The following is a 15,514-nucleotide window of genomic DNA, read 5'->3' as shown; positions in this document are numbered from 1 at the left end:
GAGGCACAAACAACATCGTTTATTGGCTTGGCTCTGGTCAGCAGCAGGGCCCTTATCTAACATGGGGCATCTAGATTCTTCTCACAGAAGCCAACCCTATGGTCCACTGATACCAAAACCTTGCCACGTAAACACACTACACAGTTTTATAAAGACACATTTTTTGCAGGGGAGCTCGACAGACCCCTGGCTTTTCAGGGCCAGCAGCACAGTGCTGCGAGCCAAGTCCTTTGTGATGCTGGCTGCTGCCTATGATGTCTCAGGATCTCGATGGTCCCAGCTGCCAGGTGACGGATCCGCTCATGGGCATCATCTTCCAAAGGCTGGAGGGCTGTGACAGTAAGAAAGTGAGCAGAGATGAAACCCATCGACTGGCAGAGACCCCCCCGGCATGCCTCCAGACCATGCCAGCCCCACCTGTCTCCTTCCCTGGCCACGGGGAGCAAGTGGGATAAAGGGATCAGCTGGAAGCGGCTGCTCAGGAGCATCCCACATGTCCCCCCACATCCCTCTGCCACTGCAGCATTTCCCTGGAGCAGGGCAAGGCATGGCTGCACACTGCGTGGGCTCTGCCCCCTGTCCACTGGGCGCAGCACCCCCAGCACCGCCCGCACTCACCTTGGATGAGCTCATTCAGCTTCTCCTCACTCTGGATGCCAGCATGGTAGACAGCAAGCCCTAGGCACAGTGTTACGGTCAGAGCCTGCTTCCCAGCACAGCCCCATGTCCAGCCAGCCTGGCTGCGTCCCCTCCAGCTCCCCGCCAAGGACGGAGCCTAAGGGGGAGCTTGAGCAAGGCACACACCAGGCCCACCTGCATGGGCAGGGGGCTGAGGGAGGCACAGGGCTCCTGGGGCTACAATCAGGGGCTTCAGGGCCCACAGGGCTGCGCCTTGCTGCCAGGGCAGGGCCCAGACAGGGAAGCGGGGCCTGGACTCACCGATGAATTTGACAGCCTTCTTTCGCAAGTTGGCCTGAGCATCCTCCAGGTATGGCAGGCTCTGCTGCAGGTATCCGTCCACCCTGCTGCTCTTCTGCTTGAGCTGGAGAAAGCACAAGGGCGCGGGGCTCACATACCCTCCCCAGCCAGCCGGACCAGTCCCTCCTGCCAGCACCCCCCTCCCCCTTTCCCCCAGGCCATCCCCAGCTCCCAGCCAGGAGCTCTGTGGGGCTGAGGTTTGGAGAGAGTTAGGAGACCCTCCTGTCCCGCTGCCAAGGCCCAGATGGGCTAGGCTCTCCTCCCGCATCCTGGGGGTGGGGAAGGCAGGGGGGCCTGCAGAAGAGCCCTTGGGGCTCTGTGCTGGAGGGAAGGGAGCCACGATGCAGCTGCAGTATTGTCCCTTTGGGGCCTGGGGTTGGGCTGTTGCTGTATGTTTCTCCTTACCAAGTACTCCCCAGTAATACAGGTTTCTGCTTGCTGAGTCTGAGTCAGCTGCTCAAGCTGTTTCCACTTCAGGAACTTTGCACAGGCAAGTAGGACTACTGCAGAGGCCTGTGGAGAAGCAGAGGCAGGGAGATGGCACCGCACACACATCTCTAAAGTGTCTGATTGCCTGCTGCCCTGCCCCCCCCCCCATGCCCAGAATACCGCTCTGGTGTCAGCACACCCAGTGCCCACATCAACGGCCAGGTGTGAAATCTGTACCTTGGCCACGCTCTGAGTCTCGTCACTCATCCGGAAAAACAGTGGAATAAGGGCCCTGCGCACGGTTGTTTTCATTGCTCCTTTTTTCCACCACACCACAGACTCCATCAGGTCTTGGAAGAGGAGCATGGAGAACACTCGCACCTCGCTGGACACCTGTTAGGGAGGACAAAAGGAGGATTTCAGCAACTGCCAGCCTCCCTCTGCCCGTGGGGAGCAAGGGCCGTAGGGTGGCAGTTGTGAAAGGCGATGTGTCTCCTTTTCTACAGAAAGGAGATGGGGGCCTATGCAAAGCAAAGCACCAGGTTTCCAGCATCGGGTGCCTGTGCCTCCCAGCAAGCCCACATATACTACCAGCTGCACCAGTCATACCAAAGCACAACTCTCCTGGGAATAGGCAAATGAGGAGAGATATATGGCTGGCCTTTGGTAAGGCCTCTGGTGCATGCTCCGCCAGTTCAGCCTCTGCCTTTCTGCCTCAGCACATGGGGAGGTCACCTGGTCCTGCCTGGCACTGGTGGTGGAGGCAGCACTTGATGGTCTGAAAGCAACTCTTGGGGGGCAGATGGTTTGCTGAGAGGCTGGGCTGGGCCTCAGCACATGGGCCCCGAACCACCCATATCTATCAACCTGACAGGGAGAAGCCCTGTTGGACTGCAGAGCCCAGAAGACAGCCCACAAGTGCCCAGAGGAGCAGAGAGAGAAGAAGGCCCTGCCCGAGTGCTGCCCACAGGCCTGGGCTGAAGGGCAACGCCATTGCGGAGTGCCCGTCTGCAGGGCTCAGTCACCCACAGCAGCCTTACGTTGTTAAAAAGAGGCAGGAGTCTCTCAGCCAGTGCCAGAGCGATGGGGCTGGCCTCCCTCTTCTCCAGATGACCGATCACGTTTTCGAAGACAGTCAGGGCCTTCACAGTGATGTGTGTGTTGTCATACTGCAGAGTCTCCATGACTTCTGGCAGCAGGACCCGCACTTCCCTCACCTGTGCAGAAAGACACCATTTGTTTTTAGTCAAGAGGTGAATGGCCACCCCGGCCAGGACGCTCTGGTTACAGAGCACCAGCCTCCTGCTCACTTCCTGGCAGCTGCCATGGGAATCTCACCAGCAGCCTCCTGGCAGGCAGTGGCCATGGACATAGTGATGGGGATGTGGGGAGAGCAGGGCACGGGAAAAGGAGGTCAGGAGAGCAAAGGCTCTGCGTCCCCTCCCGAGTCAGCCCCTTTGCAAACAGCCCCCAGGAACCCACTTGGAAAGCTTCTGGAAAGCTCCACAGGCAGACACCAGGCCCCATCACCACCATCACCCCGCCTCCTGCCTCCCAGCCAAGCCAAGCCATGGCGTTGCCTCCTGCCCCAGCACCAGGCTGCCAAAAGGTCTTCACTTGGCCAAATACTACTCACCGCTTCACATCTCTCTGACTCCATGACAAGGGCTCTGAGCGCCAGAGAGAGCATCGGCAGGCTTTGAAGCCTCAGACACCTCTGGAGGTACTTTGACTCGTAGAAATCCTCTGGTGTTCGACGCCCACGGATCACTCTCTGAAGTGAACACAAATGGGAGAGGTGGGTACACCCGCAGCAAGCCCCGCAGCCTGCAGCTCCTGGCTCCCCTGGCAGCTCAGGGCAGGGCATGAGGGACACGCAGCCTGTCCTGGAGCAGCCATGCCTGCAGAGGACTGTGTGGCTCCTCCGTGCCCTGCGCCTGGCAACACAGAGCATCCTTCCTTTGCCTGCTCCTCCTGCCCTCTGGCTGTCCGCAGCCTCTTGCTGCCATGCCTCTGAGGAGCAACAGACCAGCATGAACTGGCACAAAGCAGGCGCTGGAAGCAGGTGGCTACAGGTGCCACTAGTCCCTGGCCTCACAGCTTGCTCAGCCCGTGCAGAGGCCATGGCTCTGCCCCAGCCCCAGCCATTGTCCTGACTCTGCCCCAGCCATTGCCAGGAGCCGGGGTAAAGAGAGCACTGCCAGGAAAGGGGCAGGCTTCATGTCTGAGCACACGGACCCCACATGGCTGGTGGAGGGGTGCTGGTGCTGGCCCTAACGGGCTGTGTCCATAAACCCCGGAAGAGGTGACAGGTTGAGGAAGATGGGAAAGGCAGAGAGCTGTGATGGTTTTCCTGGGGGGGTACGCACGGCCATGGATGGGAGCTAGGCCTGCTAGGGTAACTCACAATTATATGAACGATGCTGCTGTTGATTGTGTTGGCTCTGAAAAGCTTGCGGCTCCTTCGACTACGGACCACAGCGCACAGCTCCCTCAAGACGGTTCTTGAAATTTTAGCCTGGGAAATCATCTCTTCCCACATGTCCAGGGTAGTGCTGCAAGATGAAAACGCTGTTGGCAGGGCTGCCCTGGTCACAGCGCCGTGACCCAGACCAACCCCGCAGGCCCCAGGCTGTCCTGCAGCCCTGGACCTCCCCACCATGTGCTTAGGGAGCCCTGGGGGACCAGGCTGGGCAAGCAGGAGGGGCAGGAGGGAGCGTGACGGGCTCTCTGGGCTGCCTTGGTCCGGTCTGGATGCTGAGGCCCTGGCTGCCCCAACAGGGCTGGCGAGCACCGTGCGATGGAGGGGCCCACATCTCAGGGATGTCGTGCAGCTTTCCTTGGCTCTGGCAGCCAGAGAGTCTCTGGAACCCTCTCCCAGTATGGAACAGGCCCCGAGGACTGTCAGAGCTGGTACCTGTCAAGTGACGGAAGGTCAGTCAACACGCTTATGACCGCTTGTCTGGGAAACTGGCCGGTCAGCGCATGCAGTACTGAAGTGAAGATGTTCCGGGGTAAAGATGTGCTGTTGCTATTTAGGTTTTCATGGAGGAACCTCAGAATCTTTGGCACCTGGAGGGGACACAGGAGAGAATGTAGCCGCCACTGGACTGCAGCCACTTGCCCGGGGGCCACTGAAACTGCTGCCCAAGTGCTGGGAATGCGAGGCAGGATACAAGCGAGGGATGAAAGGGCTCGAGGGCAGGGCAATCCAGCCATGGGCTGCTTACTTCCATCAGCCAGACTTCAGGGTCTTGGATGGCCACTTCCAGCATGAAATTGGCCCAGTGCTTCTTGTTGTTATCGATGCTGGATTCTCGAATGATCTCAAGTGTCATGCGGACAATGTCTTTTCTATGAGAAGGCTGGATGTAGTTTCCAAATATCTATTGGAGAAAGGAAGGAAGGAAAGGAAGACATGTCACACTGAGTCAGAGAGCAAGGCCTGCGGAGGGAAGATCAGGGGAAAAGGAGGGACAAAGTCCCTGGCTGGAGGGTGTCTGGCTCCTTACCTGCTTCCCGGAAAAAACGTACAGGAAAAAAATAACCTTCCAGATCCTCTCCATGGCTCTGTCCTTTACAATTTTAGTCTCGGAGGTGGTGAATTGCAGCAGCACCTGCAGGAAGCAAAGCTGCTGATCTGCTCTGGGAGCTGACAACTGCTCCAGCCGAAGCAGCGCTGCTGAACTCCTGGCTGGACTTGCACTGTTCATCAGGGATTCCCCAGAGCTGGGGCAAAGCCCTCAGTGGGGCACCAAGCCGCCGGGTCCCTTGACACAGATCCCGTGGCCAACCTTGCAGCCAGGCAAGTAGGTACATTCCACCCCTGGTGGAGGCTCAGCTCCTTCAGCTCCTTTCCCTTCCCGTTGCCTCCCCCAGAACACGGCCCTCTGTCCCCTCTCCATGAAGCCTGGCTTCTGGAGCATGAACTGCCCTGCAGGGGTCTGCAGTGGGGTGGAGATATTGCCAGTGGGAGGCCAGGAGAACAGAGTTTCGGGGCTGGGCTCCTGTGCAGGACGGGCAGGTCCCAGGAGAACTCTGCCCCATTCACACCTGGCAAGGAAAGCACGGGGCACCAGGAAAGCAGGGCGATGGCAGCTCCAGATGCTGCCAGTGCGGTGCACAAGGACAGGGCTCAAATTCTGCCACTGCTTTGCTGCAAGGAGAGCTCTGGGGGCAGAGGAGGCCCAGAAGTGCTGGGGGGAAGCTGTGCTGTGACACAGGAAGGACCTGTGGAGGGCAAGGGACGTTGACAGCAGCCAGGGGACACTGGGGCCCTAGAAGAGCTTGGTGGGCAGCCCCTGGCTCCCCTGAGCGTGCTGGGCACACTCCCGGCAGGCACTATGGTCTCTGTGCACGGCACAGGGGGCACTCTCCACTATTATATGTCACCTCCCTCTAGGGTGAGGAACAGCCCCTTGTGAAGCCCACGCTGTGCGAATTGCAGACCTGAAAGATAATGTTCACCCTGTCCCAGAGGCTGGAGGCAGGAGCGCTGATCAGCAATGTTCTCAGCATGATGTCCAGATTGTTCAGGGTCTGGAAGAAGAACAAGAGGTTGTGACAGGCTTTCAGCAGTTCCTCACGCTGCTAAGAAACTGTGCTGAACTTCTCCTTGCTGCCAAGAAAGGACAGCTGCAGCTCCATGCACTGCCCAGGGGACGCCACAGGGCAGAAAAGCTGCTGTGTGCAGACCAGGCCTCAAGCACTGGCTGCTGCCAGGCGGATGACAAGGGTGAGAGGGAAGGAATGGGGTAAAGCAAGGCTGAGACCCTGCTCTGCAAGGATCTTCAGTCATCTCTAAACACAGGGAAACTGCACGGAGCCAGAGGGATCGGGGCTCCTGTGGCTCACCCAGCACATACCATATTGTAGAGGTGAATGTCCAGTTCCTCTTCCGGAGGAAGGAAGAAGACACTGCTGGAACACGCAGCTACAAGAGACATCATTTTGTCCTCCAACACCATCTCCACCACGCTGGAAAGAGAGACAATGGTGCTGGGATCAGTGCCCCGATGACAAAGGGAAATGGACACGCACCTCCCGTGGGCAAGATTCCCTGTAAGGGATGGGGAGTCCTGCTGGGAGGAGCATCTTCCTCCGCGAGGCTGGCCTGGGCCAGAGGACAGTCCTGACACCTCCCAGCAGAGAGCTTCAGTGCTCCCTACACCTTCTGGGCAAGCCCCGAGCAGGGCAGAGCAGAGGCCCTGCCTGGATGGTGGATGCCTCCTTTCCAGATCTGCCAGGCCCATGCTCTGGGGAAGTGCCAGATCAGCCAGGGACAGGGTCCGTACCTTAAGGCATAGATAGCAAGCATGGCTTGCTGCCGCACCGCTGTGCACAGCTTGTCCCTGGGCTCCTCGTCCAGCAGCACCTGGAGAGCACAAATTGGATGGGACCTGGCAGCCACAGGCACACAGCGCCAGCAGAGCCAGCACTGTCGGCAGGGTTGGCAGAGTCCCGGTATCCCCCGCCAAGAGTGCCCCCCTGCACCTCGCAATGCTGAGGTCCCAGCAGCACCCGAGATCCCACTGGGGGAAGCTTGGTGTCCATGTATGTTTGCTCCCAATCACCCCTGCCCAATGCCCAGGGAGCCTCGCTCCCTTCCCCAGCCCGCCAGACGTCCCCTCACCTGGATGTTCTCCGCCAGCTTATTTCTGCAGCAGAAGATGTCCAGGCCCTCTAACAAGCCCTTCTCTTGGGCGGTTGTGCACACAGTGACGACGTTGCTCAGGAACTTCATCTTCTGCACCTCATCCTGGCAGCCACAGAGATACCAAGAGGGAGCGTGAGGGGGGGAGCCACAGCCAGCAGGACCGCAGCATTGCGGGGTGCGGAGCTGTGCGGGACGCCTGGAGGGCAGCAGCTCTGCCCAGCCAGCAGCCCTCCAGCAGCCTGGCAGCAGAGCCGGGGCACGGCCAGGACATGCAGGCACAGCCGCCATGGAAAGGGCTGCTCTTACCCTTTCCGGGTTTCTGACGTAGGCCTCGATGAAGTCCACAGCTTCCTCTTCCTCTTCATACACAGGTAGCCAGATAGCGTCTAAGACAGAAGGAGAGCGAGCATTGCTGTAGAGAGGGGCTTAAGGATGAAGCAAGGGAAGGGGGCCCTGGCTTCAAGCAGGGGGCGCGGCTGGCCCCAGCCCTGCCCACCGCAGCGCAGACCCTCGCTCACCAGGCTGCAGCGGCTCCACCTCGCACACCTCGATGGGCTCCACTAGAGAGCTGCTCTCCTGGGAGCTCTCATCCTCTTCCCAGGCCACCCTGGGGCGGCTTGGGGGTCTCTGCTCCATTGAGTGATGAGGGGTGAGGGTCAGGAGGGGGCAGGCTCGGGACTGCCACGGGCAGTGGGGAAAGACGTGGGCTGCACTCGGGGGCTCCTCGCCAGTCCCACTCGCTCCTGCCCTGTCCCCTCGCTGTCCTGACGGACACTGCCAGCACCGGCAAGGTGTCACCAGTGTGGGCCACAAAGGATCCGTCCATGACCTCATGTCCCCGGCTGGGTGAGGCTGGTTCGGGGCCCTCCCTTGTGCTCAGCTCCTCTCAAACCCCTGAAATCCCTCTTCATCGTTCGCAGGCTTCTCTGAACGATTTCATCACTGCCCTCCTGAACTATGAGCAATGGGTAGTAATCAGTGGGGTCAACCAGCTCCAGGAGTTTTCTAGTTATGTCCTTGAGCCGGGCCCCAGCTAGGCAGCACACTTTCCCTACGGCTCGGATCTGGTCTGCAAATGGGGCCCTCCGTTCCTCTGAGAAGGGAGTCGCCTGCCACAACCGCCCTTCTTTCTTTCCTGGCAGAGGCAGTCTGAATGCGTGGAGTCGACTGCCTCGTCCTTGGTAAGCTCTTTGGGGAACCTTCCTGCACCTCCCCACTTACCTCCACTTTCAATGTTCAATGCTACAAACCCATTGCTTGGGGGGACCTGGGGACGTGAGCGAAGCAGAGGGGGGGTCGCCCACCATGCTGAGCAGGGGCCCTCTCCCAACCCTCCCCATCCCTCAGGTTCCCCTCCTCTGCCCGACAGGGGCAGGGCAGGGCGTCCACCACCAATTGTGGGGTATCTCCCCGGCGCCTTTCCCTCTGGCACACCAGGGAGCTACTCCACCAGTCGACCTTCCGCTCACAGTCCCTGATGGCCCTCAGTCTCTCAACCTCCTCGATCAGCTCTGCCACCACGCTGACCAGATCTCCCACCTGCTTGCACCTCACGCAGGTGCAATACCTGCCTCCCTCCCCTGGCAGCCGCAGGCTCTGGCACTCCCTGCAGCCAGAGACCTGTACGGCCACGGTTCTGGACAGGCCCTCCCTTTGGGGCACCACAGCCTTTTTGGAGCAAGCTCTCTGCCTGGTGGAGACCATGGTAAGAACTGCGGTCACAGGGACTGCCCGTGTATAGGATGGACTCGAAAGGGAGGAGGGACAGCATCCCTGTGCCCTGCTGCACGGGCTCCCACACCCGACACTGCGGCACGCTGCGGGTGGTGCGCATGCGCTGGTCGCCCCTCCCTGCTCGCAGTGGGCAGCGACCTAAGGACAAGACATATGGCTCTCCACAATATCTCCAGCTTGGAGCAGTCAAGACATTTCCTGTGCAGCAGGGATCACGGGCAGCCCACAAATCCGTGGCAGACAACAGGTGCCTGTGTGTGCCCTGGGACGGCTCAGGAGGCTTGGGCAGGCTGGGCCCAAGCTTCTCTCCTCCTCCCCTTGGAGTGTTAAGGTGCAGCAGGGCAGCCAGGGGAGGTTGCTGCAAGGGCACAGTGGCCCAGTACATGCTGCGCTGCCATGGGCTGCTGGAAAGCGTGGGCATCAGGCAGCTCTTGGGGCAATCCTCATTCCTCCAGAGGCTGCTTTTACCCTCTGTTTCCTGAAATAAAAGACTTCCACACGGGTGAAGAAACTCAGCCACTTGGAGGGCAAAGCGTAATGAAGGGCTGAACTTCTCAAACAATCCTGCAGCCAGGCTGTGCTGACAGATAGCCCACAGTGGCAGAGGCCAGGAACGGCACTCAGGCTGCTGCCCATGTAAAGGACACAACGAGACTGGATTTGCTGTTCCAGCTTTAATCAAACAGAGCCGTATGCCCTGGCTATGCAGGGCCAGCAGAAAAGTTCTGCAAGCTGAACCCATAGAGGTATTGGCCTCTTAATTCGACTTCTCAGGCATAGGATGGTCTGAGCTGCCAGAACACAGAGTGATGAATCGACATCCTTCGTGACAAGTTGGAGGGCTGCAACAGAAAGAAACAGAGCAGAGATGAAACCCACCGACCTTCAGAGACCCCCCCGGCATGCCTCCAGACCATGCCAGCCCCACCTGTCTCCTTCCCTGGCCACGGGGACCAAGTGGGATAAAGGGATCAGCTGGAAGCGGCTGCTCAGGAGCATCCCACATGTCCCCCCACATCCCTCTGCCACTGCAGCATTTCCCTGGAGCAGGGCAAGGCATGGCTGCACACTGCGTGGGCTCTGCCCCCTGTCCACTGGGCGCAGCACCCCCAGCACCGCCCGCACTCACCTTGGATGAGCTCATTCAGCTTCTCCTCACTCTGGATGCCAGCATGGTAGACAGCAAGCCCTAGGCACAGTGTTACGGTCAGAGCCTGCTTCCCAGCACAGCCCCATGTCCAGCCAGCCTGGCTGCGTCCCCTCCAGCTCCCCGCCAAGGACGGAGCCTAAGGGGGAGCTTGAGCAAGGCACACACCAGGCCCACCTGCATGGGCAGGGGGCTGAGGGAGGCACAGGGCTCCTGGGGCTACAATCAGGGGCTTCAGGGCCCACAGGGCTGTGCCTTGCTGCCAGGGCAGGGCCCAGACAGGGAAGCGGGGCCTGGACTCACCGATGAATTTGACAGCCTCCTGTCGCAAGTTGGCCTGAGCATCCTCCAGGTATGGCAGGCTCTGCTGCAGGTATTCGTCCACCCTTCTGCTCTTCTGCTTGAGCTGGAGAAAGCACAAGGGCGCGGGGCTCACATACCCTCCCCAGCCAGCCGGACCAGTCCCTCCTGCCAGCACCCCCCTCCCCCTTTCCCCCAGGCCATCCCCAGCTCCCAGCCAGGAGCTCTGTGGGGCCGAGGTTTGGAGAGAGTTAGGAGACCCTTCTGTCCCGCTGCCAAGGCCCAGATGGGCTAGGCTCTCCTCCGCATCCTGGGGGTGGGGAAGGCAGGGGGGCCTGCAGAAGAGCCCTTGGGGCTCTGTGCTGGAGGGAAGGGAGCCACAGGGCAGCAGCAGGCGGTGGACTCTGGGCTGGAGCAGCGCAGGCCACGCACAGCTGCACAGCCCACAGCCTGGGCACATCGGGCAGGCTTGTCCATTTGGGGCCTGGGGCTGGGCGGTTCTCCTTACCAAGTACTCCCTAATCCTAGTGATGTCTTCGTTCTGAGCCAGGTGCTCAAGCTGTTTCCACTTCAGGAACATTGTACAAGCAAGTAGGACTACTGCTGACGCCTGTGGAGAAGCAGAGGCAGGGAGGTGGCACCACAGACACACATTCCAGGCATCTTTAATTGCCTGTTGCCTTGGCCCCTGATGCCCAGACCACCCCTGCGGTGTCAGATCGCCCACTGCCCACATCAATGTTCACATCCAAAATCTGTACCTTGGCCACGCTCTCAGTCTCATCACTCATCCGGAACAACAGTGGAATAAGGGCCCTGCGCACGGTCTTCTTCATTTCTCCTTTTTTCCACCACACCACACACTCCATCAAGTCTTTGAAGAGAAGAATGGAGCGCTCTTGCACCTCACTGGACTCCTGTTAGGAAGGACAAAAGGAGGATTTCAGCAACTGCCAGCCTCCCCCTGCCCATGGGGAGCAAGGGCCGTAGGGTGGCTGATGTGAAGGGTGAAGCCTTGTATTGCGAACAAAGGAGCTGGAGGCCCACATGAGGCAAAGCAACAGGTTTCCTGCACGGGGTGCCTGTGCCTCAGAGTGCAGTCCCAGCCGACCCACTTTTACTACCAGCCGCACAAGCCATGTCAAAGCAGAGCTCTCCTGGGAATGGGCTGAAGAGGAGACGTAGCTGGCCCTGGATAATGCCTCTGGGGCATGCTCAGACTGCTCAGCCTCCATCTTCCTGCCCCCAGAACAGAAGCCTTTGGCTGCCCAGAGCTCTCAACTCGACGGGGAGAAGCCCTGTTGGACTGCAGAGCCCAGAAGACAGCCCACAGGAGCCCAGAGGAGCAGAGATAGGAGAAGGCCCTGCCCGAGTGCTGCCCACAGGCCTGGGCTGAAGGGCAACGCCATTGCGGAGTGCCCGTCTGCAGGGCTCAGTCACCCACAGCAGCCTTACGTTGTTAAAAAGAGGCAGGAGTCTCTCAGCCAGTGCCAGAGCGATGGGGCTGGCCTCTGTCTTCTCCAGGTAACCGATCACATTTTCGAAGACAGTCAGGGCCTTCTCAGTGATGTGCCTGTTGTCATACAGCAGTGTATTCATCACGTCCGGCAGCAGGACCAACAATTTTCTTCCCTGTACAGAACGACACCATTTGCTTTTAGTCAAGAGGTGAATGGCCACCCTGGCCAAAATACTCTGATTACGCAGCACCAGACTCCTGCCCTGTTTCCTGCTAGCACTGATGGTGTTGTGGGGACAGCAGGGCACAGGGAAGGGTCTTCAGGAGAGCAAAGATGCTGTATCCCCTGCTGAGTCACCCTCTTTGCCACCTGCTCCCAGGGAACCCATCGGGAAAGCTTCTGGAAAGCTCCACAGGCAGCCACAACCCCACCCCACCACAACCCGCCACACCACGACCCACCCCACCTCCTGCCTCCCAGCCAAGCCAAGCCATGGCGGTGCCTCCTGCCCCAGCACCAGGCTGCCAACAGGGCTTCACTTGGCAATGTCCCACTCACCATCTTAGGTCTCTCTGACAACATGGTGAGGGCTCTGAGCGCCAGAGAGAGCATCGGCAGGCTTTGAAGCCTCAGACACACCTGGAGCCTTTCTGGGTCACATAATTCCACTAGTGCCTGATCCTTGGGGCGCATCATCTGAAACGAACACAGCCGTGAGAGATGGGCAGAGCCTGCAGCATACCCCGCACCCTGCAGCTCCTGGCTCCGTGACCAGCGTGAGCTGGCACAAAGCAGGCGCTGGAAGCAGGTGGCTACAGGTGCCACTAGTCCCTGGCCTCACAGCTTGCTCAGCCCGTGCAGAGGCCATGGCTCTGCCCCAGCCCCAGCCATTGTCCTGACTCTGCCCCAGCCATTGCCAGGAGCCGGGGTAAAGAGAGCACTGCCAGGAAAGGGGCAGGCTTCATGTCTGAGCACACGGACCCCGCATGGCTGGTGGAGGGGGGCTGGTGCTGGCCCTAAGGGACAGTGTCCTTGTGTCCTGGAAGAGGTGACAGTTTGGGGAAGATGGGATGTGGAGAGGACTGTGCCTGTTTTCCTGGAGGAGCACGCATAGCCCCAAAGGGGAACAAGGTGTGTTGTCTGGTTACTCACAGCCAAGTGAACGGTGCTTAAGTCCACGGTGTTGACTTCAAAGAAGCTGCACACCCGTTTGTCCCGGAGAACATTCTGTAGCTCTTGCAAGATCTCCTCTGAATTCATTGGCAGGGAAAGCGTCGCCTTCCAGATGTCCAGAGTAGTGCTGCAAGCCCAGAACACGCTGTTGGCAGGGCTGCCCTGGTCACAGCGCCGTGACCCAGACCAACCCCGCAGGCCCCAGGCTGTCCTGCAGCCCTGGACCTCCCCACCATGTGCTTAGGGAGCCCTGGGGGACCAGGCTGGGCAAGCAGGAGGGGCAGGAGGGAGCGTGACGGGCTCTCTGGGCTGCCTTGGTCCGGTCTGGATGCTGAGGCCCTGGCTGCCCCAACAGGGCTGGCGAGCACCGTGCGATGGAGGGGCCCACATCTCAGGGATGTCGTGCAGCTTTCCTTGGCTCTGGCAGCCAGAGAGTCTCTGGAACCCTCTCCCAGTATGGAACAAGCCCCCAGGACTCTCGGAGCTGGTACCTGTCAAGTGTTGGAAGGTCTGTCAAGATGCTTATGAGCAGTTCCCTAGGAAACTCGTTGGCCAGTATGCAAAGTACTGAGAAGAGTTTCAGGTGTTCTGCAGTTGTGCAATTGCTCAGGCTTTCATGGATGAACCTCAGGATATTTGGCACCTGGAGGAGACACAGGAGAGAATGTAGCTGCCACTTACCCAGGGGCCACTGAAACTGCTGCCCAAGAGCTGGGAATGCGGGGCAGGATACGAGCGAGGGATGAAAGGGCTCGAGGGCAGGGCAATCCAGCCACAGGCTACTTACATCCATCAGCCAGGAGGCAGGGTCTTGAATGGCTATGTCTAGAATGAATTCGGCATAACCATACTCATCATCATACATGCTGTAGTTTCTCATCATCTCAAGAGTCCTGAGGACGATGGCTGTCCTCTGAGAAGGCTGGATGTATTTTCCAAATGGCTACAGAAGGAAGGAAGGAAGGAAGAAAGGAAGAAAGGAAGGAAGGAAGGAAGAAAGGAAGAAAGGAAGGAAGGAAGGAAGACATGACACATTGAGTCAGGGGAAAGGAGGAGCAAAGACCCTCCCTTCCCTTCAGGGCAGAGCCATGCTGATGGCCCCCACCTGTGCTGGGCCCAGGTTTGCCTCGCAGGAATCTGTGAGAAGGGAAAGGGAGATGGCCTGGCTGGTGGGTGCCTGGCTCCTTACCTCTTCACAGAAACAGCTGTGCAGGAAACCAACCAGCTTCCAGATCCTTTCCGTGGCGTTTGCCTGCACAACTATGCTCGAAGAGGTGGTGAAATACAGCAGCATCTGCGGGAAGAAAAGCTGCTGGTCTGCTCTGGGAGCTGACAACTGCTCCAGCAGAACTGCCTGGACTCGCACTGTCCACCATGGAATTCCTCAGAGCTGGAGCAAAGCCCCATTCACACTTGGCAAGGAAAGCACGGGGCACCAGGAAAGCAGGGCAATGGCAGCTCCAGGTGCTGCCAGTGCGGTGCACAAGGACAGGGCTCAAATTCTGCCACTGCTTTGCTGCAAGGAGAGCTCTGGGGGCAGAGGAGGCCCAGAAGTGCTGGGGGGAAGCTGTGCTGTGACACAGGAAGGACCTGTGGAGGGCAAGGGACGTTGACAGCAGCCAGGGGACACTGGGGCCCTAGAAGAGCTTGGTGGGCAGCCCCTGGCTCCCCTGAGCGTGCTGGGCACACTCCCGGCAGGCACTATGGTCTCTGTGCACGGCACAGGGGGCACTCTCTGCTATAACATGTCACCTCCCTCTAGGGTGAGGAACAGCCACTGTAAGGCTGATGCTGTGCAAATTGCAGACCTCCAAGATACTCTGAAACTTTTCCCAGACGCTGGAGCCAGGAGAGCTGATCAGCAATGATTTCAGCATGATGTCCAGATTTTCCAGGATCTGCAAGAAGGACAAAGTGTTGTGGCAAGGGTGAGAGGGAAGGGGTGGAGGGAAGCAGTCCAAGACCTGCCTCATCAGGGATCTTCAGTTGTTTCTAAGCAGGAGGAAACTGCGCGCAGTGCAGGGGATGGGGGCTCTTGTGGCTCAGCAGCACATACCATCACCGTGATCTGAGTGTCCAGATCCTCATTTCTCAGAAGAAAGAAGACTCTGCTAATGCATGCAGCAACGAGAGACAACATTTCACCCTCCAGTGCCGTCTCCACATTGCTGCAGAGAGAGAGACATTGTTGGTGGGAACGGTGCCTCGATGACAACGGGAGATAGACACAGTCCTCCAGTGGAAGCGTGGCCATGGGGGTTGACAAGCCCCATGGTTGGTGATAACATTGGACTCTTAACAATGAGGCCATGAGGAATGTAAAGAGTTTAGAAGGAACAAAGAAGGGAGACGCCTTGCTGGCTCGGACTGCCTGTTCTCCAGCCATTAAGACAAAGTTGTTGATCAATGAATAATTATTAGAAAAGTACTGCTGTAGAGCGAACGGTATAAGAAGGGAGCCTGGCCTCACTAAGGGAGTGGAAGTTATGCCCTCAGTAAAGAAGTTATTGATCCCTTAAAGAACCCTGGTGTCCGTGTCGTCATTACGCCACATCCTCCCATGGGCAGGACTTCACAGGAGGGATGAGGAGCCCTGCTGGGGGATGCATCCTCTTCCGCAAGGCTGGCCTGGGCCAG

The 15,514-nt window shown here is 58.9% G+C and overlaps 2 protein-coding genes across 5 annotated transcripts; both read right to left on the bottom strand.

The window, feature by feature from the left end:
• Nucleotides 1–535: 535 nt before the first annotated feature.
• On the bottom strand, nt 536–14,098 carry LOC308187153 (maestro heat-like repeat-containing protein family member 7). 4 transcript variants are annotated; one of them, XM_080609308.1, is made up of 10 exons: nt 13,665–14,098; nt 13,369–13,520; nt 12,857–13,004; nt 12,263–12,400; nt 11,700–11,876; nt 11,006–11,161; nt 10,753–10,854; nt 10,248–10,350; nt 9,927–9,986; nt 7,560–9,639 (listed from the first exon to the last, which is right to left on the bottom strand). In XM_080609308.1, exons 1-10 carry the CDS (start codon nt 13,758–13,760, stop codon nt 9,476–9,478), a joined length of 1,296 nt encoding a protein of 431 aa, XP_080465434.1. In that variant the 5' UTR covers nt 13,761–14,098; the 3' UTR covers nt 7,560–9,475. The 4 variants fall into 4 exon arrangements, 3 of the variants coding, with proteins under 3 accessions (XP_080465434.1, XP_080465432.1, XP_080465433.1); XM_080609306.1 differs by having other exon boundaries at nt 13,369–14,098; XM_080609307.1 differs by lacking the exon at nt 7,560–9,639 and having other exon boundaries at nt 9,952–10,350; nt 13,369–14,098.
• On the bottom strand, nt 2,238–8,767 carry LOC308187149 (uncharacterized protein; the record flags this gene model as incomplete). The annotated part of the gene is made up of 13 exons (XM_080609302.1): nt 2,238–2,624; nt 3,044–3,181; nt 3,815–3,962; nt 4,325–4,479; nt 4,638–4,793; nt 4,920–5,024; nt 5,857–5,946; nt 6,273–6,384; nt 6,702–6,781; nt 7,040–7,165; nt 7,370–7,449; nt 7,582–7,741; nt 8,498–8,767. The coding sequence occupies 13 exons, from the start codon at nt 8,765–8,767 to the stop codon at nt 2,238–2,240; spliced, it is 2,007 nt and encodes a 668-aa protein (XP_080465428.1).
• Nucleotides 14,099–15,514: the final 1,416 nt, after the last annotated feature.

Source organism: Anser brachyrhynchus, assembly GCF_964034855.1.
Source record: "Anser brachyrhynchus genome assembly, contig: SCAFFOLD_145, whole genome shotgun sequence".
In the NCBI taxonomy this organism is placed as follows: Eukaryota; Metazoa; Chordata; class Aves; order Anseriformes; family Anatidae; genus Anser; species Anser brachyrhynchus.
This window is presented reverse-complemented; position numbering and strand designations above follow the sequence as displayed.